Consider the following 22,459-nt stretch of genomic DNA (forward strand, 5'->3'; position numbering starts at 1 on the left):
TAACATCAATAAAATTATAAAAATATTACATCTTGATTTCTGCTTGTTTTCATTGTCTGTGACTTAATGAATACAAATGTGTAATTTAACAGATTCTTTCTTTATGTTAGTCTGACCGGTGATTCCACGTTGGCCTTAGGTGTTGGCGCGGATACGCTGCAGCCCCTGAGCCATTAATGGCCCAGCACACTACAGTAAAAACAAAACAACAGCCATCTGTCCAACTAGGAAAGGAAAATAATAAACTGCCTCCTTGGAGGCAACCTGACTCAAAACAGTTGCAGTCCAACTCAGACCGACTGCAATCACTCTCAGGCAGATTGATGAAGATCTGCAAATAACTGTTGTCTAATTTATAAACGCAGACAGATTGCCAACACGTCTGTTCACAATAGAGGACTGTACTTACATGGTTGCAAACTGGTTGTTATCTTGCTTATATGAAAACATTGCTTTGGAGCAATGAAACTCAAACACATTCATTTTTAAAATGCTTCAAAATGAAATTTTGAAGCATTTGGCTTTATGCTTTGAAAGTGCCGTTGTGAGTGGGAGTGTGAAATCCTTACTTGATGTGTTCCCTTTGCCTTTACTGTTTTCAGTTTTATCAGTTTTATTTGTCATATGCAAGTTAGCACAGGGTCAACATTGCAATGAAATGTGTTTGACGAGCAGCAGTCACTCAGCAGCATGGTACAGTAGAAGAAAATATAATAAAATATAATAAAATAAAATAAAAAATAGAAAAATAGTAAAGAGCAAAATATTTGAAAGACGTGGTAAAAGAGAAAAGATGACTAAATATATATATATATGTATCTATAAATATATGTACACTAGTGATTAAATAAGAAAATCTTGAAAAGAAATATGACGGGAGGTCAGATGGGATATTGCACAGGAATGAGCAGCAGAAAATTACAGTATTACTCAGACTTTTAATAGTCATATTGTCAGTTTTGGCCGACGGTCATGGGTCACTTCCACTAAAATAGCACGAGACTGGAGTAAAATGTACTTTATTAATGAGAACACATGGTGATACAGCAAAGAATCCAACCCTTCTGAAAAGCAAATGGCTTCCTGTTATACTCTACCTGATTCAGGTGAGCATCTGGAATAGACCAAGTCTGGGGGTCAGCAAACCAAAGGGAAACAAAACCCTCCCCATAAGAAAACCACTACAATATAACCAACACGTTCTCACTCCCAAAGCGTAACATTTTACGCTAGGTGACAAATCGTCACCATATTACGTTTTTGGCTACCCACCACGTTCCTGAATGACGACCTCGGAAAAAAGAGGAAATATGAGAACTGTCTGGACTGAATCTACACGTTTGCTCTTTTTCTTCAAATCGCTTAGAAACACGCTATTTAACATCATTAAAGTCCTGGTTAAGGTCAGGAATAAGGTTATGGTCAGGGCTAGGGATAAGGTTAGGTTTAGGGCTGGAATACAGGGCTGGAACGTCTATTACCGCGGGAGCGTCATTGAACTGGATTCCAGCCATAGCCCGCCGCGTACCATAAGAACGCCGAAGGTCTCCTTTCACGTTCCTCAGGAACGCCGCGGGACGTGACAAAACGTCGACATGTTACGCCTCGGGAGTGAGAACGGGCTGATATAACACATCATAGACATATGAAGATTTGTAACAAGTCCTATAAATAACTCCATAACATATAAACTTCAGTCTCTTCTATATACATTAAAACAGCGGTCCCCAACCTTTTTTGCGCCACGGACCGGTTTATGCCCGACAATATTTTCACGGACCGGCCTTTAAGGTGTCACAGATAAATACAACAAAATAAAACTAGTACCGATACCGGAAAAAAAGAAGATTTATTCATAACACACGTGAAAGACCCAGGAAAACAGAGTTAACGATAAAAACGATAACAAAATAACGATAAAAAACGATAAAAACTCTGAAAACCATACATTTCACACCCGAGCCTCATCTCTCGACCAAACGACGGTTGGGGACCGCTGCATTAAAACACCTTAACCACAGTTAGGTTTCAGCCCTCGCTGACTCAGAACAAAGTAAGACAATCAGAGTTCGATTGGTTTTTGCTTGTGCAGGGGAAGCCTGGTCGGATTCTCAGAGTTGCAAGCTCTACACCCAAACTCAGACAACTCCAACTCCAGCCTCCACTCGCAGCCTTTTATTGAATGAAAACAGTTACACAACCGCCCATTGTAAACCCCATATGTTGCGTGGTAAAAGCTAAGGCACTGTGTGTGTGTGTGTGTGTGTGTGTGTGTGTGTGTGTGTGTGTGTGTGTGTGAGTGAGAGAGAGTGTATGTGTGTCTGTATACGTGACTTCCTGCTTACAAACATTTTAACCGCATCTCTAGTCATAAAAGGGTCATCTCCCCTCAACCTCGTATATGGCTTAACCTCTCTAACAGTCCACCATTTACATGGTGAGCCCATAAAGGGCAGGAAGTGAACATTCCTTACCAAATAAGGAAACCAGAATCTTACATAGATTGTGCCTGCAGTTGAAAACTATAGCTAGTAACATCCCCAACATCCTACATGTGGGGGAGGAACAGAAAATATCTGAACATACAGTTCAAGACAAGGTCCAAGCACAATAATGACAACTTTTAACAAAATCACTCCAACACACACTCCCCTAGCCTGGCACATTGGTTTTCTCCAGGAGCTCATAAGCAGGTGATTGAGCTGCTTTTACTCTTTACAAAGTGAGTACTGTTAACACTTCTCTTTTTACATATACAACTAATTTAGGTTACAGACAAATGATTAAATGTGAACAGCTCTAACACAGGTTCTTTTCCTGACACAGGTAGGATGGCCAGTCCCCCTGTCTCTTCACCTTTAACGAGTCACTTAAATAACAACCCAAAAAGCCTAATAAAGAATCACAATCAACCAGTGTGTGTTTTTCTTCATTACGGTTTTTAAATACAAATCAGTCAGTCAATTAATAAAAATACAAGTAAGGGTAATGGAACCCCTGGTCTCCATTACACACATAAATACCATAAAGACACTAAGTCGTAGAGCTCTGAACTCCTTGCTTCTATGATATTTACACTTCTTCTTGGCCTTCTCCTTCACTCTGAGTCACTCCAGGATAAACGCATCAGCTCAGACATACAATAATTAAAATATGTGTAGGTGACCGTTTGGCAGAAGACGATGTCGAGGCGGTACTGCAGTGACACGTCCGTGGCTATCGTCGGGGCGGTGTCCTGCATCAGAAGGAAGTCAATAGACTTCTTGGCTTTGTTGCTCATCATGGCGCTGTAGTCCGTGGGCGTGGCCTGCAAAAAGTGTAAATAAACCATCAGAGACCAAACACAAATATGCCTTCCAACCACTAGTTTAGACAACATCTTGCAAAGAGTGTGTATTTCAGAGTGCAGTTGTTTTTAAATTTGACAGAAACAGAAATAAAGACGGAACAGAAGGACAACAGGGAAAGCAGAAGCACCGACACACTGAAATCTTTTAGGGTCAAGCTCCAGAACTAGCCACAAATCCTGCTGGAAAGAACCTAAAAATACTTAAAAATACTTGCAGAGATCGAATGGAGCCGTTAACTCAAAAGCCTGGTGTCAGGCATGTTCTTTAATAAATAAGAAACGAGCTGATATGTTACAGACCCCAGTCTTTACGTAAAGAAAAAGCTGACATTTAGAGCGGTCTCGCAGCAGATTTTAAAACAGTGACACTGATTTGTGGGGTTTTTGGGCACAAATTTGAACCTTTTTGTTTTATCCATGTCCTTGAACACAGCTCGTGACTTGGGCGCTTTCATATGTACCGATTCATTTAGGTTTGTGCACTGAGGCCAGATTTAGGTATTAAAAACGAGTCAGTCATAACACTTCTTACATTAGTTAAAAAGCTGAGCTTACACTAAACCAACATTTAAATTTCCCCTTGTGGGACTAATAAAGGTATATCATATCATATCATATCATATCATTACTAAAGTATTGCTGCAACATTGTAAAGACAAAGATGACACACAGACCAGACATAAAACACTGAACACTTTTTAAAGACGAGTCATTTAAGAGTATTTTCTCATAGAATAAAGTCGGCTGATATGGTGAAGGAAAAATCTGCTCACGAATCCTCCAACTTCTTAAAAGTAAGGAGTGACCTGAGCTGGAAATCAACATGAGAGGGATGACTCAAGAAGAAGAAGAAGCAACAAGAAAAGAAAAACAGAGTTCAGAGTGTAGTTAAGATATCAAGCTGTATCCACAATGTGTGCCAAGAAACTAAGCTTGTCTGTTGTCATGCTAAAGAAATAAAAAATCTGGAATCAGAAAACAGCCAATAACTGCTGATCAACTCACCCACTCCTCTTCGTGCCAGTCCACGTGCAGTGACGACTGGCTGTTGTGACCGCTGTACTTTGCTCTCAGCGTATCCTGGTCATTGCGGAGCACTACTTGTTCAGACTCAGCGGAAGGAGAAGCTTTGGTTGCGATGTACTCGTACTGCGTTCAGGGCCTAAATAGCTGAAGCTAGCAGCTTGCAGCCGCACACTGCCACCAGCTGACGGGTCTGAAAGGAAGAGGGTATGAATGAAATATGAAGCGTCCCCACGTAACGTCAAACACTTTTAGTACCTTGTCAACCAGACTGGCGAGCGTCCACTCCAGTCCGCTGGCCGATTGGTCTTTGGCAGCTTGAGACAGCCTCTCTGCGTAATAGCTGACCTGAGTCTTCAGCGTGTTGACGTAGGCGATGATCTCTTTGGCTCGGACAGTGTCCTGGGGTATGTGGATGATGACTGAGCTGGAGAGGGCACTACTGCAGGGAACAAAGACACACCGACACATCTGTATCCGAGCTGGGACTGAGGACACTCACCAGCCACTTTATTAGGTACATGTGTTCAAAAGCTTGTGGCAGCAATTTAGTGCATTTAGTCAAATAAAGACAATAGAGTGGCCTGCAGGTGTATATTTTTGTAATGTTTCTGTCTTATGCCTGAAATATGCTTCAGCAGGAAATATACGCTGTAACTGGAAACAACAGCATGATGGACCGGTTTAGTGTTAAGAGGTGTTACATCTGAAGTTAGAACGTAAATTTCCTGCAGAAATCTAAATCAAGCTTCAGAGGTACTGTTCCAAAAGTATAGGGAGGGACGTTACCCACCAGATGTAAAAACAAACACTGTCTGCATGCACATGCCTGCTCTCAATGAGCCTAATCGTGGCTTAGAAAAAACAACGAGGAGCCGACTTTGATAAATGCGATACCACTCGCTTCACAAATTCAGACCATCTGTGTACAGTGGCGTGTCTAGAAAATTTTTGTTGGGGGGGCCAGGTAGGGGCACAGATTTGGAGAAGGGTGGCAGATTTAATTGGCAGATAATGTTTTAAAAAAAAATTCTACCAACCCTTAACCATAATTCAATAATCCTATAAACCTAATAACCAAATGCACTTTTAACTCTTATTAGAATGAGATTTTAACCACTACGGTGCAAAGTTTTTAGATACTGCGTTGATAAAGTACAAGAGATACAATCAGTGCTTTGTCAGTGTTTACTCAGCAGTCAAGGACAGCAATATTTGCATAGTATTTTTACTGACATATAGTGCACATATGTTTTGGGCAAAAACATTTTTGAAAATTAAAATACGAACATTTGTAACAAACAATTGACAAATTAGCCAATGCCAATGCAAAACTTTATCTGCCTGTTAAAAAAAGAAGATAATCTTCTCACAAACTGGTGTTTGATTTTGAAACAGGAAAAAAGTGGGGAAACAACTGAAAAGACTAACATTTGAATGAAACCTGAAAGCAAGTAAATACTTTCTATGCTGCCTTATCGTAAACTTTGGTAATATTGATAAAGAACAACACTGGCTGATGATAAAATACAGTCAGCTGGCATGGTGACACTGCCAGTATTAACCTGCAGGGCTGGACTGGGACAAAAAAATTGGGCATTTTTACTACAGACCGACCCACCAGGTAGTAAAGCCATAAAGACTTTGACTGAAAACAAACCCTGTTGTGACAGTGATGTACAGTCTTGTTGGTATATGTATGATTTCTATACATTTTACGTCAGATAAAAACTTTGGTTGTAAGATTTAGATAATTATTTAATAAAAACTAGGTATTTTAAATGAGAATAAGAAAGAAAAGTATTTCTTTGTGCCCACCTTTCCCTGTTAATGCCCTACCTGGCCCCCTGGCAAAACTTTGCTAGACCCGCCCCTGCACAGTTACCAGCTGTCTGCTACATAAAAAAGGATCCTGGTGTTATTTGTCTCTCAGAAACAGTTCATAACTTCCCTTCAACTCATTCATGTCACCTAAAAGGTAAACCTGTTTCTCCATCACCTGTTCAGCTCTGATGATTCAGTAAGGACATCTCCTGGTTTCATCTTCATGTTTCCCTCTCACCACATATCTAAACAGACATCATGACCAGCAGCTTTACAGCTGTGGCTCCAGCAAACATCAGCTGATACTAGAAATTAATATTAAATACATTCTAACAACAGCCGATCAAGCTTAAACGTGCTGCTGTTGTTTAGCGCAACATCTGCTGGTTTCCTCTTTCTGGCGCAAAGTGGGCGATAAACAAGAGAGAAAAGCCGATCAGCTGATCATTGATCAGTTTCATGATTGAAGTAGCAACAGGAGAGGGAGGGGGAGAGAATGAGAGAAGAGGCAGCTGTGCAGCATAAAGACAGAATAAATCCAGCTTTGTGTCTTTTTTCCATTCTAGCTAAAGTCCGGGACAAACTGCGTCTCTTCTCAGCTCAATACCAAACGTGTAATATTTTCTCTGAATGAGGGACCATTCCATTTTTTTAAGGAGCCGTTGGCAACTCTACTAACCTTATGAATAAAATAAAGTTCACTATCAGTAACATCATAGCACCCACCCAGCTGTATAAAAACTCCGTCAAACTGGCTAGAACGCAGTATGAGTTATTGCAACTGACAGTAAAAAGTCAGCAACATGAAAATAAACTCCACCTAAACTTGGTTTATATCTGACCCAGATAGACTGCAGGTCATAACTTCTTACCTGAAGTTCAGTTCACCTGACACTCGGACTGGCGGCTGCTTCGGGTCTCTCCTCCTGCCTCCCCTTCCCTCATCCACCTGTTGCCTCTGTGGAAGCCCCGTCATAGCCACCACCAAACAACGGAGTTATTTCTACACATCGACCTGCATCTGGCCAATCCACCACCTCTCATTGTTCATGCCATTACAAAAAAAATAAAAAATAAGTCACTGGGGATATGCCCGGTATGCCCGATGGCCAGTCCAGCTATGTTAACCTGCAACCAAATCTGCAGCTCCATACAGCAATGTTACGACTTAGATTATATCTTATAACGCATAACTCTTATGTTAGCTGCCCTCAGTAGCATACTGTCTGAAATATTCCACAGCTGCAATAATTCTTTAAGTGTTATTTTTTTCCTTGGTATTCTAATTTCACCGAAGTTTACTAAACTCAACAAACTTGATATTACTTACCGGGACATTTATTCTGTCCTCATTTTCTTTCACCGAAAAATTGTTTCCTGCAGTGCCATCTTTCGCGCTTGGCTCTCCTACCTTTGCTAACGTGATGCGCATAGCGCAGAAGCGATGCTGCATTCACTTACACTCGGATATCTGAGCGTCACCGTGAAAACATAATCGGACATTTGATATTTGATTGAATTTTATTGTTTTGCCTTTGGGGTGGCACCTGGGGTGGCCAGTCTGGTTTGGGGGGTGGCCTGTGCCCCCCCAGGCCACCCCGCTGGACACGCCATTGGGTCAAAGGGATCGTTGATGTTTAGCGTTCATTTGTAATTCAGTTGTAATTTTTTTATTTGTCCACCGGGTGGCGCCCTTGCTCCACATTTGACCCCGGGCTGGAAAACAGCGGGCTGCTTAGATAGACCTGCGGGAAATGAAGCCTCATTTCCGGCGTGCAGCAGCGGCTTCGCCCGCTGATCGGGCGGGACAATTTTTTGGTCCCTAGGACCGTGAGAGGGTGCTTTTTTTTTTTAGTCAACAGGAAATGACGTATTTGTTGTCACGTGGTATCGGGCGTGTGTGCTGGAAAAACGGGTCCCCGGTGATCGTGCCCTGGTAACAATGGCGTGTCCAGCGGGGTGGCCTGGGGGGGCACAGGCCACCCCCCAAACCAGACTGGCCACCCCAGGTGCCACCCCAAAGGCAAAACAATAAAATTCAATCAAATATCAAATGTCCGATTATGTTTTCACGGTGACGCTCAGATATCCGAGTGTAAGTGAATGCAGCATCGCTTCTGCGCTATGCACATCACGTTAGCAAAGGTAGGAGAGCCAAGCGCGAAAGATGGCACTGCAGGAAACAATTTTTCGGTGAAAGAAAATGAGGACAGAATAAATGTCCCGGTAAGTAATATCAAGTTTGTTGAGTTTAGTAAACTTCGGTGAAATTAGAATACCAAGGAAAAAAATAACACTTAAAGAATTATTGCAGCTGTGGAATATTTCAGACAGTATGCTACTGAGGGCAGCTAACATAAGAGTTATGCGTTATAAGATATAATCTAAGTCGTAACATTGCTGTATGGAGCTGCAGATTTGGTTGCAGGTTAACATAGCTGGACTGGCCATCGGGCATACCGGGCATATCCCCAGTGACTTATTTTTTATTTTTTTTGTAATGGCATGAACAATGAGAGGTGGTGGATTGGCCAGATGCAGGTCGATGTGTAGAAATAGCTCCGTTGTTTGGTGGTGGCTATGACGGGGCTTCCACAGAGGCAACAGGTGGATGAGGGAAGGGGAGGCAGGAGGAGAGACCCGAAGCAGCCGCCAGTCCGAGTGTCAGGTGAACTGAACTTCAGGTAAGAAGTTATGACCTGCAGTCTATCTGGGTCAGATATAAACCAAGTTTAGGTGGAGTTTATTTTCATGTTGCTGACTTTTTACTGTCAGTTGCAATAACTCATACTGCGTTCTAGCCAGTTTGACGGAGTTTTTATACAGCTGGGTGGGTGCTATGATGTTACTGATAGTGAACTTTATTTTATTCATAAGGTTAGTAGAGTTGCCAACGGCTCCTTAAAAAAATGGAATGGTCCCTCATTCAGAGAAAATATTACACGTTTGGTATTGAGCTGAGAAGAGACGCAGTTTGTCCCGTACTTTAGCTAGAATGGAAAAAAGACACAAAGCTGGAGTTATTCTGTCTTTACGCTGCACAGCTGCCTCTTCTCTCATTCTCTCCCCCTCCCTCTCCTGTTGCTACTTCAATCATGAAACTGATCAATGATCAGCTGATCGGCTTTTCTCTCTTGTTTATCGCCCACTTTGCGCCAGAAAGAGGAAACCAGCAGATGTTGCGCTAAACAACAGCAGCACGTTTAAGCTTGATCGGCTGTTGTTAGAATGTATTTAATATTAATTTCTAGTATCAGCTGATGTTTGCTGGAGCCACAGCTGTAAAGCTGCTGGTCATGATGTCTGTTTAGATATGTGGTGAGAGGGAAACATGAAGATGAAACCAGGAGATGTCCTTACTGAATCATCAGAGCTGAACAGGTGATGGAGAAACAGGTTTACCTTTTAGGTGACATGAATGAGTTGAAGGGAAGTTATGAACTGTTTCTGAGAGACAAATAACACCAGGATCCTTTTTTATGTAGCAGACAGCTGGTAACTGTGCAGGGGCGGGTCTAGCAAAGTTTTGCCAGGGGGCCAGGTAGGGCATTAACAGGGAAAGGTGGGCACAAAGAAATACTTTTCTTTCTTATTCTCATTTAAAATACCTAGTTTTTATTAAATAATTATCTAAATCTTACAACCAAAGTTTTTATCTGACGTAAAATGTATAGAAATCATACATATACCAACAAGACTGTACATCACTGTCACAACAGGGTTTGTTTTCAGTCAAAGTCTTTATGGCTTTACTACCTGGTGGGTCGGTCTGTAGTAAAAATGCCCAATTTTTTTGTCCCAGTCCAGCCCTGCAGGTTAATACTGGCAGTGTCACCATGCCAGCTGACTGTATTTTATCATCAGCCAGTGTTGTTCTTTATCAATATTACCAAAGTTTACGATAAGGCAGCATAGAAAGTATTTACTTGCTTTCAGGTTTCATTCAAATGTTAGTCTTTTCAGTTGTTTCCCCACTTTTTTCCTGTTTCAAAATCAAACACCAGTTTGTGAGAAGATTATCTTCTTTTTTTAACAGGCAGATAAAGTTTTGCATTGGCATTGGCTAATTTGTCAATTGTTTGTTACAAATGTTCGTATTTTAATTTTCAAAAATGTTTTTGCCCAAAACATATGTGCACTATATGTCAGTAAAAATACTATGCAAATATTGCTGTCCTTGACTGCTGAGTAAACACTGACAAAGCACTGATTGTATCTCTTGTACTTTATCAACGCAGTATCTAAAAACTTTGCACCGTAGTGGTTAAAATCTCATTCTAATAAGAGTTAAAAGTGCATTTGGTTATTAGGTTTATAGGATTATTGAATTATGGTTAAGGGTTGGTAGAATTTTTTTTTAAAACATTATCTGCCAATTAAATCTGCCACCCTTCTCCAAATCTGTGCCCCTACCTGGCCCCCCCAACAAAAATTTTCTAGACACGCCACTGTACACAGATGGTCTGAATTTGTGAAGCGAGTGGTATCGCATTTATCGAAGTCGGCTCCTCGTTGTTTTTTCTAAGCCACGATTAGGCTCATTGAGAGCAGGCATGTGCATGCAGACAGTGTTTGTTTTTACATCTGGTGGGTAACGTCCCTCCCTATACTTTTGGAACAGTACCTCTGAAGCTTGATTTAGATTTCTGCAGGAAATTTACGTTCTAACTTCAGATGTAACACCTCTTAACACTAAACCGGTCCATCATGCTGTTGTTTCCAGTTACAGCGTATATTTCCTGCTGAAGCATATTTCAGGCATAAGACAGAAACATTACAAAAATATACACCTGCAGGCCACTCTATTGTCTTTATTTGACTAAATGCACTAAATTGCTGCCACAAGCTTTTGAACACATGTACCTAATAAAGTGGCTGGTGAGTGTCCTCAGTCCCAGCTCGGATACAGATGTGTCGGTGTGTCTTTGTTCCCTGCAGTAGTGCCCTCTCCAGCTCAGTCATCATCCACATACCCCAGGACACTGTCCGAGCCAAAGAGATCATCGCCTACGTCAACACGCTGAAGACTCAGGTCAGCTATTACGCAGAGAGGCTGTCTCAAGCTGCCAAAGACCAATCGGCCAGCGGACTGGAGTGGACGCTCGCCAGTCTGGTTGACAAGGTACTAAAAGTGTTTGACGTTACGTGGGGACGCTTCATATTTCATTCATACCCTCTTCCTTTCAGACCCGTCAGCTGGTGGCAGTGTGCGGCTGCAAGCTGCTAGCTTCAGCTATTTAGGCCCTGAACGCAGTACGAGTACATCGCAACCAAAGCTTCTCCTTCCGCTGAGTCTGAACAAGTAGTGCTCCGCAATGACCAGGATACGCTGAGAGCAAAGTACAGCGGTCACAACAGCCAGTCGTCACTGCACGTGGACTGGCACGAAGAGGAGTGGGTGAGTTGATCAGCAGTTATTGGCTGTTTTCTGATTCCAGATTTTTTATTTCTTTAGCATGACAACAGACAAGCTTAGTTTCTTGGCACACATTGTGGATACAGCTTGATATCTTAACTACACTCTGAACTCTGTTTTTCTTTTCTTGTTGCTTCTTCTTCTTCTTGAGTCATCCCTCTCATGTTGATTTCCAGCTCAGGTCACTCCTTACTTTTAAGAAGTTGGAGGATTCGTGAGCAGATTTTTCCTTCACCATATCAGCCGACTTTATTCTATGAGAAAATACTCTTAAATGACTCGTCTTTAAAAAGTGTTCAGTGTTTTATGTCTGGTCTGTGTGTCATCTTTGTCTTTACAATGTTGCAGCAATACTTTAGTAATGATATGATATGATATGATATGATATGATATGATATGATATGATATGATATGATATGATATGATATACCTTTATTAGTCCCACAAGGGGAAATTTAAATGTTGGTTTAGTGTAAGCTCAGCTTTTTAACTAATGTAAGAAGTGTTATGACTGACTCGTTTTTAATACCTAAATCTGGCCTCAGTGCACAAACCTAAATGAATCGGTACATATGAAAGCGCCCAAGTCACGAGCTGTGTTCAAGGACATGGATAAAACAAAAAGGTTCAAATTTGTGCCCAAAAACCCCACAAATCAGTGTCACTGTTTTAAAATCTGCTGCGAGACCGCTCTAAATGTCAGCTTTTTCTTTACGTAAAGACTGAGGTCTGTAACATATCAGCTCGTTTCTTATTTATTAAAGAACATGCCTGACACCAGGCTTTTGAGTTAACGGCTCCATTCGATCTCTGCAAGTATTTTTAAGTATTTTTAGGTTCTTTCCAGCAGGATTTGTAGCTAGTTCTGGAGCTTGACCCTAAAAGATTTCAGTGTGTCGGTGCTTCTGCTTTCCCTGTTGTCCTTCTCTTCCGTCTTTATTTCTGTTTCTGTCAAATTTAAAAACAACTGCACTCTGAAATACACACTCTTTGCAAGATGTTGTCTAAACTAGTGGTTGGAAGGCATATTTGTGTTTGGTCTCTGATGGTTTATTTACACTTTTTGCAGGCCACGCCCACGGACTACAGCGCCATGATGAGCAACAAAGCCAAGAAGTCTATTGACTTCCTTCTGATGCAGGACACCGCCCCGACGATAGCCACGGACGTGTCACTGCAGTACCGCCTCGACATCGTCTTCTGCCAAACGGTCACCTACACATATTTTAATTATTGTATGTCTGAGCTGATGCGTTTATCCTGGAGTGACTCAGAGTGAAGGAGAAGGCCAAGAAGAAGTGTAAATATCATAGAAGCAAGGAGTTCAGAGCTCTACGACTTAGTGTCTTTATGGTATTTATGTGTGTAATGGAGACCAGGGGTTCCATTACCCTTACTTGTATTTTTATTAATTGACTGACTGATTTGTATTTAAAAACCGTAATGAAGAAAAACACACACTGGTTGATTGTGATTCTTTATTAGGCTTTTTGGGTTGTTATTTAAGTGACTCGTTAAAGGTGAAGAGACAGGGGGACTGGCCATCCTACCTGTGTCAGGAAAAGAACCCGTGTTAGAGCTGTTCACATTTAATCATTTGTCTGTAACCTAAATTAGTTGTATATGTAAAAAGAGAAGTGTTAACAGTACTCACTTTGTAAAGAGTAAAAGCAGCTCAATCACCTGCTTATGAGCTCCTGGAGAAAACCAATGTGCCAGGCTAGGGGAGTGTGTGTTGGAGTGATTTTGTTAAAAGTTGTCATTATTGTGCTTGGACCTTGTCTTGAACTGTATGTTCAGATATTTTCTGTTCCTCCCCCACATGTAGGATGTTGGGGATGTTACTAGCTATAGTTTTCAACTGCAGGCACAATCTATGTAAGATTCTGGTTTCCTTATTTGGTAAGGAATGTTCACTTCCTGCCCTTTATGGGCTCACCATGTAAATGGTGGACTGTTAGAGGTTAAGCCATATACGAGGTTGAGGGGAGATGACCCTTTTATGACTAGAGATGCGGTTAAAACGTTTGTAAGCAGGAAGTCACGTATACAGACACACATACACTCTCTCTCACTCACACACACACACACACACACACACACACACACACACACACACACACACACACACACACACACACACACACACACAGTGCCTTAGCTTTTACCACACAACATATGGGGTTTACAATGGGCGGTTGTGTAACTGTTTTCATTCAATAAAAGGCTGCGAGTGGAGGCTGGAGTTGGAGTTGTCTGAGTTTGGGTGTAGAGCTTGCAACTCTGAGAATCCGACCAGGCTTCCCCTGCACAAGTAAAAACCAATCGAACTCTGATTGTCTTACTTTGTTCTGAGTCAGCGAGGGCTGAAACCTAACTGTGGTTAAGGTGTTTTAATGCAGCGGTCCCCAACCGCCGGGCCACGGACCGTCGTTTGGTCGAGAGATGAGGCTCGGGTGTGAAATGTATGGTTTTCAGAGTTTTTATCGTTTTTTATCGTTATTTTGTTATCGTTTTTATCGTTAACTCTGTTTTCCTGGGTCTTTCACGTGTGTTATGAATAAATCTTCTTTTTTTCCGGTATCGGTACTAGTTTTATTTTGTTGTATTTATCTGTGACACCTTAAAGGCCGGTCCGTGAAAATATTGTCGGGCATAAACCGGTCCGTGGCGCAAAAAAGGTTGGGGACCGCTGTTTTAATGTATATAGAAGAGACTGACGTTTATATGTTATGGAGTTATTTATAGGACTTGTTACAAATCTTCATATGTCTATGATGTGTTATATCAGCCCGTTCTCACTCCCGAGGCGTAACATGTCGACGTTTTGTCACGTCCCGCGGCGTTCCTGAGGAACGTGAAAGGAGACCTTCGGCGTTCTTATGGTACGCGGCGGGCTATGGCTGGAATCCAGTTCAATGACGCTCCCGCGGTAATAGACGTTCCAGCCCTGTATTCCAGCCCTAAACCTAACCTTATCCCTAGCCCTGACCATAACCTTATTCCTGACCTTAACCAGGACTTTAATGATGTTAAATAGCGTGTTTCTAAGCGATTTGAAGAAAAAGAGCAAACATGTGTAGATTCAGTCCAGACAGTTCTCATATTTCCTCTTTTTTCCGAGGTCGTCATTCAGGAACGTGGTGGGTAGCCAAAAACGTAATATGGTGACGATTTGTCACCTAGCGTAAAATGTTACGCTTTGGGAGTGAGAACGTGTTGGTTATATTGTAGTGGTTTTCTTATGGGGAGGGTTTTGTTTCCCTTTGGTTTGCTGACCCCCAGACTTGGTCTATTCCAGATGCTCACCTGAATCAGGTAGAGTATAACAGGAAGCCATTTGCTTTTCAGAAGGGTTGGATTCTTTGCTGTATCACCATGTGTTCTCATTAATAAAGTACATTTTACTCCAGTCTCGTGCTATTTTAGTGGAAGTGACCCATGACCGTCGGCCAAAACTGACAATATGACTATTAAAAGTCTGAGTAATACTGTAATTTTCTGCTGCTCATTCCTGTGCAATATCCCATCTGACCTCCCGTCATATTTCTTTTCAAGATTTTCTTATTTAATCACTAGTGTACATATATTTATAGATACATATATATATATATATATTTTTAGTCATCTTTTCTCTTTTACCACGTCTCTCTAATATTTTGCTCTTTACTATTTTTCTATTTTTTATTTTATTTTATTATATTTTATTATATTTTCTTCTACTGTACCATGCTGCTGAGTGACTGCTGCTCGTCAAACACATTTCATTGCAGTGTTGACCCTGTGCTAACTTGCATATGACAAATAAAACTGAAAACTGATAAAACTGAAAACAGTAAAGGCAAAGGGAACACATCAAGTAAGGATTTCACACTCCCACTCACAACGGCACTTTCAAAGCATAAAGCCAAATGCTTCAAAATTTCATTTTGAAGCATTTTAAAAATGAATGTGTTTGAGTTTCATTGCTCCAAAGCAATGTTTTCATATAAGCAAGATAACAACCAGTTTGCAACCATGTAAGTACAGTCCTCTATTGTGAACAGACGTGTTGGCAATCTGTCTGCGTTTATAAATTAGACAACAGTTATTTGCAGATCTTCATCAATCTGCCTGAGAGTGATTGCAGTCGGTCAGGTTGCCTCCAAGGAGGCAGTTTATTATTTTCCTTTCCTAGTTGGACAGATGGCTGTTGTTTTGTTTTTACTGTAGTGTGCTGGGCCATTAATGGCTCAGGGGCTGCAGCGTATCCGCGCCAACACCTAAGGCCAACGTGGAATCACCGGTCAGACTAACATAAAGAAAAAATCTGTTAAATTACACATTTGTATTCATTAAGTCACAGACAATGAAAACAAGCAGAAATCAAGATGTAATATTTTTATAATTTTATTGATGTTAAATTAAAGTCCCAGCTTAGTTATGTTATCAGTGCAAGTCACTTCAATCTGTATAGCACCAAAGGAAACAATGGTGTTTTCAAGGTGCTTCACACTGTAAGGTAACAACTTACAGTATTAAAAAGAAAACCCCAAAAGAACAAACCCCTCTGAGCAAGCACGAGGCGACAGTGGGAAGGAAAAACTCCCTTTTAAGAGGAAGAAACCTTCGACAGAACCAGGCTCAGGGCGGGGTGGCCATCTGCCGCGACCATTCCTGGGGATTTCAAAAATGACTTGATCTGATCTAAATGTAAAACTAGCTCATTTAAAGTGTCCAGTGAGTTTTAGAAAATATTTTGCTGTTGATATCACGATGTCACTATAAAGTGGAAACTTTGTTTCTTCCCTTACACCTCCCAAAAAATGCACGCACCGATGAGAAGCACTTAGATATGCAACTTGGTTCTGGGAATATCTTTCTTTTGAAAGTTTTAACAATATCTTCATCAAGATCTTGGAAGTTGAATTGCAAGATTGTCACCATAACCGCTGCATGCTTCCATCTTTTACAGAGGGATTTGAAAACCCTCTCGCTGAGTTTCTTGAACTTCTCTGGTGGGATTTTGTCGTATCTGGCCCTGATTTCAGTCCAGATTTTCATGGTAAGCCGGTTGGAGATAGCTTCAGCACTTTCAATGCTGAAGACTGTGCCTGATTTTTTTGAAACCTGGGAAATCAGTCCTTCCACAAAGATTTCCACTGAAAGTCTGCATCTTTCTTTCTTTTCATATGATTCCAGTCTATCAGTAACTGTTACTGCCAACAGGTGTTCTTGGAATACTGAAGTAGTTATGATATTAAATATTGGTTGTTCCATTAAATTCATTGAATCCTCCTCCCCACTCCTCCCCATTTCCAATGATATTAGTGACAATTTATGTAATTTGTCACAAATATCAGTGAAAATCGCATTAGCAATGCAGTCAAAATAATTCTGCACTTTTCGGTCTAAATGCAAATCCATCCCCTTGAATTTGTCCAAGAGTAGATCCAACAAACGTTTTTGGTGAGAATGAGGGCACTTTAAAAGTTTACCAAGCTTTGAAAGCACAGCCTGAATTAATGTCTCTAACCATCTTTCAAAGTCTAAGGTTTTTTCAGGTGGCTCACAGTCTACAGAAGATCTGTGATGCTGTATCTTTTTATATGACTCCGTTTGACTTACGTTTGTTAACGGTGGGATGCTGGCTTCATGTTCAACACAGGATTTCTGCTGCTGGGGATCTGGAATTGGATTGTTTTCTGCTTTTGCAGCACTGTGTTGGTCAGCATTTTGACAGCTTTCTTCTGTGTTAGCTGTTTCTTGGCTGTTAGCATCTATATTCTGTGCTGTATCAAACTCCTGCTCAGCAGAATCGTCCAAAAATTTCACACGTGACAAAACCGTTTTGCCAGTAGTGGTGTGGACAGAACAGTTTTCATGTACAGGGGAGTTCTGGGAAGACCTCAGTGGTGATACTGCTAGTGACTGTTCACACAGGTCCATTACGTCCTCTACAAAACCTACAAGCCGCTTAGCGGTGAAGCAATCCGGATAGCCTGAGATAAGCTCTCCCCACTGCTTGTTCGAAAAACTACTGAACAAGTTATTCAAGAGGGATACCAAAGCATGTACTGTAGAATTATCCCCATTGGTCTGAACTGTTTCATCATTTGTCATTGTGTTACAGTTCGAGCTTGCCATTTCACTTTTTTGTTTTTTATGTCTAAAATGTTGTTTTGTGTTAAACTCCGTGTTTGAACGTTTAAAGCGCTGCTGTCCCGCTGTGTGAATGCGTTTCAACTGAACAGCCAGGTCTATATATAAGGTCGGTTTAAGGTTTCTTTGTAACGTCACCTGACGTTTCTTTGTAACGTCACCAGTCAAAGGACTGGCCCGCCCCGTCATAACGAAAGGGGCGGGACAAATCTGTTGCTTAGCAACTGAAAAAAAGGCACACCGCGCTGAATGCTACATCCGGCCTGCGACGGTACACCGCCTCCGCACCACCGTTTAAACATGAAGTGTGGATGTTAGAAGATCCCAAATATGGTGAGCTACTGGGAAATTACTCACGTTTTTGTTCTTGAGAGTGAGCGATAATAAGCGACATTTTATTGAGAAATTACAGTAGTCTGTCTACAAAAACTACAAAAATGACCTAAATAAGACAGAAGTACACATTCATTTTTATCGTTTTGTCAACAACAGGGCGCATGAGGTTTGTTCAGTATTTGTTGTGTCTACAAGGCTCAGGCGCCCCCATGAAGTGTCTTATTTGTATAGTTGAAAGCATTATAAAGGAACGCAAAACTAAATTACATATAATTATAATTCTTGGCACTTTCTGGTGTGTGTGAGTTAGTGTTTCTCTTTTATGATTTGTGGGTCCAGCATCAAATTCAGAATCCTTCCCATCACACATGAGGTCTTGAATAATCATCTTATTTTAAAGACCTCGTAGTTTGATAGTTTGCTCTCAGACTGTGGGCTTCCTTGTGGTTTTTAGGATATTTAGAAGTAGAAGGGGATCATCCTTCTGTGGAACCAGCTCCCAGTTTGAATGCAGGAGACGGACACTATCTCTACTTTTAAGATTAAGTTTCAAAGTTACCTTTTTGCCAACGCATATAGCTAGGGCTGAATCAGGTGACCATGAATCCTCCCTTAGTTACCCTGGGACTACCCTGCTGGGGGATTCCCACCATGTGTTTATACACCTCTCTGCATTCAATAATTAGTTCTTGTTCATCTCTGGCTCTCGTCCACAGTGTGTCTTTTGTCCCCTTTTTCGTCTCCTCATCCCCAAAGGGTCGCAGCGGGCTGCCCCTCCCTGACCGTGGTTCTGCCAGAGGGTGCTTCCTGTTAAAAGTGAGTTGTTCCTTCCCACTGTATTGAGGTTTTTTCTTTTTAATTGTAGACTTTCTACCTTACAATCTATACCACCTCGAGGAGACTGTTGTTGTGATTCAGCTCTGCATAAATACAATTAAATCGAATTAAGTGGGTTCAGCTGTTTTGTGAAATAAATGTGAGTGACATGGTAAGTAATAGCCTGCATGTAACTCATGGTAAGAAGAGCAATATCGCCCCCTCCTGGTTCAACCTTTTTTTCTTTGCAGTAATCTTTCCAATAATAATACATATGCACTAACCTCATGCTTGCTGTTAACAATAGCCTAAAGACACAAAATCAAGTTTAGTTTTTTCCTTAAGTTTATGTTTTTTTTTATATGGTTGGCATTTATTTTGTTTCTTTTTAATAATTATATTGATTCTATTGATTGTTTGCCAAGCACTGAGGTCTCTGCTTAGACTGTGCTACTGGGATCACTGATTTAAAAATGAGGCAAAAGCACCAAAGTTGTGCTCAAAAATAGTACAGTGAGCTACAAGCTGTTGCTGTAGTAATTCTAACACACTTATTGTTTTTAAATACATACATGTTTAGTTCTTTTAAACCTAATTATATATTTTTTTTTTGCAAAAGTGTCACCTAAACACCCAAATATACGTAATTCAAAACTTACTTTAATTATTACCCATTTGGCTGGTAACATGGACCCAGTCTGATGGATAGTTACTGAACAGATAGTCTTTTCTTTAAAGGCTGCATTCAGAGCAAATCATTGTAAAAACAAGACAAGTCAATAAAAAACAAGTAATAACTATAATACTAAACTACAATAGAGAGAAAATCCAGTAAATATAATTATATTATGTAAAAAATATACAAATATTTACCTCTAATTTAAAAAGACATTACAAGGGTACTAGTTTCATTTTAATCTAAACATAATCTAAATTGACACTAAATCAGTTTAAATATTACAGCTGAAGGTGATTTTAATAAATGTACTGCTGCTTGACTTTGTTTTACTACTGCAGTATAATTTATCATGTACAAAAGCTCCAAATGTTGTTTCTCTGACTTAATGTTCTGATGACGTTTGTGTTACTTTGCAGGAAATAGTCAGGACCCAGATGAACCTGTGCTGGAATTCAGTGTGGGTGAGTAATATGAGCATTTATGAAGGCTGTCCATGACCTGTAATTAAATTTAGCGTCATTAGTGCCACTCATTGCAAGTGACAGTGCACATGCTTTCAGCATGGAGTCTGCTCTTATGGTAGCAAAATAAATTCAGAAAATCTCCATCAAAAAGCAGCTCAGCAGCAGAAATATATATGGTCAGCTGGTTGTGAGTTAATGAGCATGTGAAATCAGTGTGAACATTTTGAAACAACAACTCTCCAACCTCGTAATTGTAAGACTGCCTGTGCAGCCACAGGAGCCTTCAGAGAGTCTTCCTGCTTGTCTCTTGGGTTGATTTGCTCGTGTTTTCTCACCCAGTCAATGACTGTAAAAGGGCTGGACTAATTGGAGGCAGGTGTAATTGATTGCACTGATATGCTAGTCTACTTATAGCCCACATTACAAACACTGCTGTGTTATTTTGTCTCTCAGTGCAGGTATGTAATGTGACAAAACCTCTAATGATCTGATATGTTTGGGATGGATGGGCTGTGAATTATATAGTGAATTGTCTTATTTTGTCGCTCTGTGCAGGCTTTCTACTTACAGGGTGGTGGGTCTCAGAGGACAATTGCTACCCCTGTTGAAGTGAACAACGTGTGGAGTGCAACTGGCTTTGTGGCATAGCTGGCTCTGGCCTTGGACTGTGTGTTTTTACTTTGTACCTAAATGGGACACTGGACTTTTAACTACTATTCATTGTGTTTATAAATAAAATTTTAGAATTTTATTGACTGTCATCTTTTTGCCCACGGTTGGTCAGACCTAGAATCTCTTTGTGTGTGTGTGTGTGTGTGTGTGTGTGTGTAACATCAACAGGGTTTTGCATAAAAGAGTGTGAGCAGGTCAAAAGGTCAATTCATTTATTGTAGTTTTATGGCAGCACCCTCTAGTGGCCTTGAAGCAAACAGTCTCCTAACTAAGCCATGGCATCTCTGGTCTCTCCTACTTTTGTGTGCTCTGCTGGAGGAGCAGCATTGGATCTAGTGATACTGAGTAAGCTGATTAGGACAGGCCTGGAGAAATGTGGTTTGCATGAAGTATCAGGAAAAAAACAACCTTGTATTGTAAAATAATAATACACGAATAATAAATACTTTTCATGACATTCAGATTTCTGGACTCACGAGTTCATAGAACATTAATGTTACGAAACATTGAGAAGTCTTAAAACTACATTGTATACTTATTATTTATTTACTTTAATCAGATTTGACTGGTATTTTTAAACATTAAGTTTTTGTTCCTTCAACTATTGTATTTAAGCTTATGACTCACTCACAGTATGTTTATATAACTGCCTAAAAAACGGTGAGGATGTGGCCGCAGTGGCTGAGAAGCAAGAACTTTGCTTTTTCTTCTTTTTTTTTTCTTTTTTTTTTTTTAATTGGGAAGCATAAATGAACATACCAGAAAACCCTGCACGAAGGAGCCATATTTGTTTTTTGTGTGTGCATAAGATGAAGCTTTAGTATTATTACACATATGATAAGGATGTTAGCATGCAACACACAAACTCAAGTGGTGTTGCCAAGATAGTTGCTGACTGGCAAGAAACTTCTAGAAGAAATCTGGTGACAGTCCAAAGCACAAATGAACATGTTTAATACTCGTGCAAGACCCTGTGGGAAGGTGCCAGATTGCTGTATTTTGTGTGAATCAGGAAAAGTGCACGGTGATGACTAAAGCTTATAAAACATCTCTCTCCTTATGTGTGCATATATGAGAAAGAAAATTCTGCCAAAGCAACTTTAGCTTCTTGCAAGCATCAGTACACAAAGGATGCTAACACAAAGCTAGCCAAGAACCAAGAGTGATTTTAAAGTTGAACGTATGCCGACCCCAGCAGCCAAAGGGAGCTCCGGGGAGAGCTTCTTGGGGTCCAGTGATGTGTCCTGAAGAGACGACATGAGCTCTCCCTCCTGTAGGCCCACCCCAGCAGTAGGTGCTGTCTGTCTCATTCCGAGTTAACTGCTACTCCTCTACATCTAAACGAGCCAGTTGAGGAGGTTCAGGCATCTGACAAGGGTGCCTCTTGAACGCCTCCTGGGTGAGATGTTCCAGGCATGTCCCACCAGGACAGACAGGACACACCCAGGACATGTTGGGGAGATCACAGCACTCAGCAGAGAATGCCTCAGTGTCCCCCAAATAATGGAGGAGCTGGCTCGGGAGAGTAAGGTCTGGGTCTTCTCTGCTTATGCTACTGCCACCGAAACTGGACACCAGATAAGCTCAGAAAAATGAACAACCTGTTTAAATAAAGGTTAATTTAAAAAAAATGTTTGTCATTAGCTAGTCTGTGTACATGTACTTCTTCTCCAGTGTTGAAAATGTTAAACTCACAACCTGCACATTTTCTGGTTGCATCATCAAATAAATACCCCCAA

At 40.9% G+C, this 22,459-nt stretch overlaps 2 protein-coding genes and 1 long non-coding RNA gene across 9 annotated transcripts; 2 read left to right on the forward strand and 1 right to left on the reverse strand.

Moving 5' to 3' along the window:
• Positions 1–1,003: 1,003 nt before the first annotated feature.
• Positions 1,004–7,810, reverse strand: LOC112432971 (inositol polyphosphate-4-phosphatase type I A-like). Of its 4 annotated transcripts, XM_076874099.1 has the most exons (5): positions 7,527–7,810; positions 7,069–7,154; positions 4,631–4,814; positions 4,355–4,565; positions 1,004–3,307 (listed from the first exon to the last, which is right to left on the reverse strand). In XM_076874099.1, the coding sequence occupies exons 1-4, from the start codon at positions 7,647–7,649 to the stop codon at positions 4,512–4,514; spliced, it is 447 nt and encodes a 148-aa protein (XP_076730214.1). In that variant the 5' UTR covers positions 7,650–7,810; the 3' UTR covers positions 1,004–3,307; positions 4,355–4,511. The 4 variants fall into 4 exon arrangements, 2 of the variants coding, with proteins under 2 accessions (XP_076730214.1, XP_076730213.1); XR_003023308.2 differs by lacking the exon at positions 7,069–7,154; XR_013093171.1 differs by lacking the exons at positions 7,069–7,154; positions 7,527–7,810 and adding an exon at positions 5,166–5,217.
• A 520-nt stretch (positions 7,811–8,330) lies between these two features.
• On the forward strand, positions 8,331–15,024 carry LOC143412659 (inositol polyphosphate-4-phosphatase type I A-like). Of its 4 annotated transcripts, none has more exons than XR_013093172.1 (5): positions 8,331–8,422; positions 8,795–10,783; positions 11,135–11,318; positions 11,384–11,594; positions 12,682–15,024. XR_013093172.1 is itself a non-coding variant. In XM_076874100.1 (3 exons), exons 1-2 carry the CDS (start codon positions 11,106–11,108, stop codon positions 11,435–11,437), a joined length of 267 nt encoding a protein of 88 aa, XP_076730215.1. In that variant the 5' UTR covers positions 10,807–11,105; the 3' UTR covers positions 11,438–11,594; positions 12,682–15,024. The 4 variants fall into 4 exon arrangements, 1 of the variants encoding a protein (XP_076730215.1); XR_013093173.1 differs by having other exon boundaries at positions 8,795–8,880; XR_013093174.1 differs by lacking the exon at positions 8,795–10,783.
• A 748-nt stretch (positions 15,025–15,772) lies between these two features.
• Positions 15,773–20,799, forward strand: LOC143412660 (uncharacterized). The gene is made up of 4 exons (XR_013093175.1): positions 15,773–18,086; positions 18,806–18,905; positions 20,001–20,045; positions 20,604–20,799. It is a non-coding gene; the product is annotated as an uncharacterized LOC143412660 (long non-coding RNA).
• Positions 20,800–22,459: the final 1,660 nt, after the last annotated feature.

The sequence above is a fragment of the Maylandia zebra genome, linkage group LG15 (assembly GCF_041146795.1).
Source record: "Maylandia zebra isolate NMK-2024a linkage group LG15, Mzebra_GT3a, whole genome shotgun sequence".
NCBI classification, from domain to species: Eukaryota; Metazoa; Chordata; class Actinopteri; order Cichliformes; family Cichlidae; genus Maylandia; species Maylandia zebra.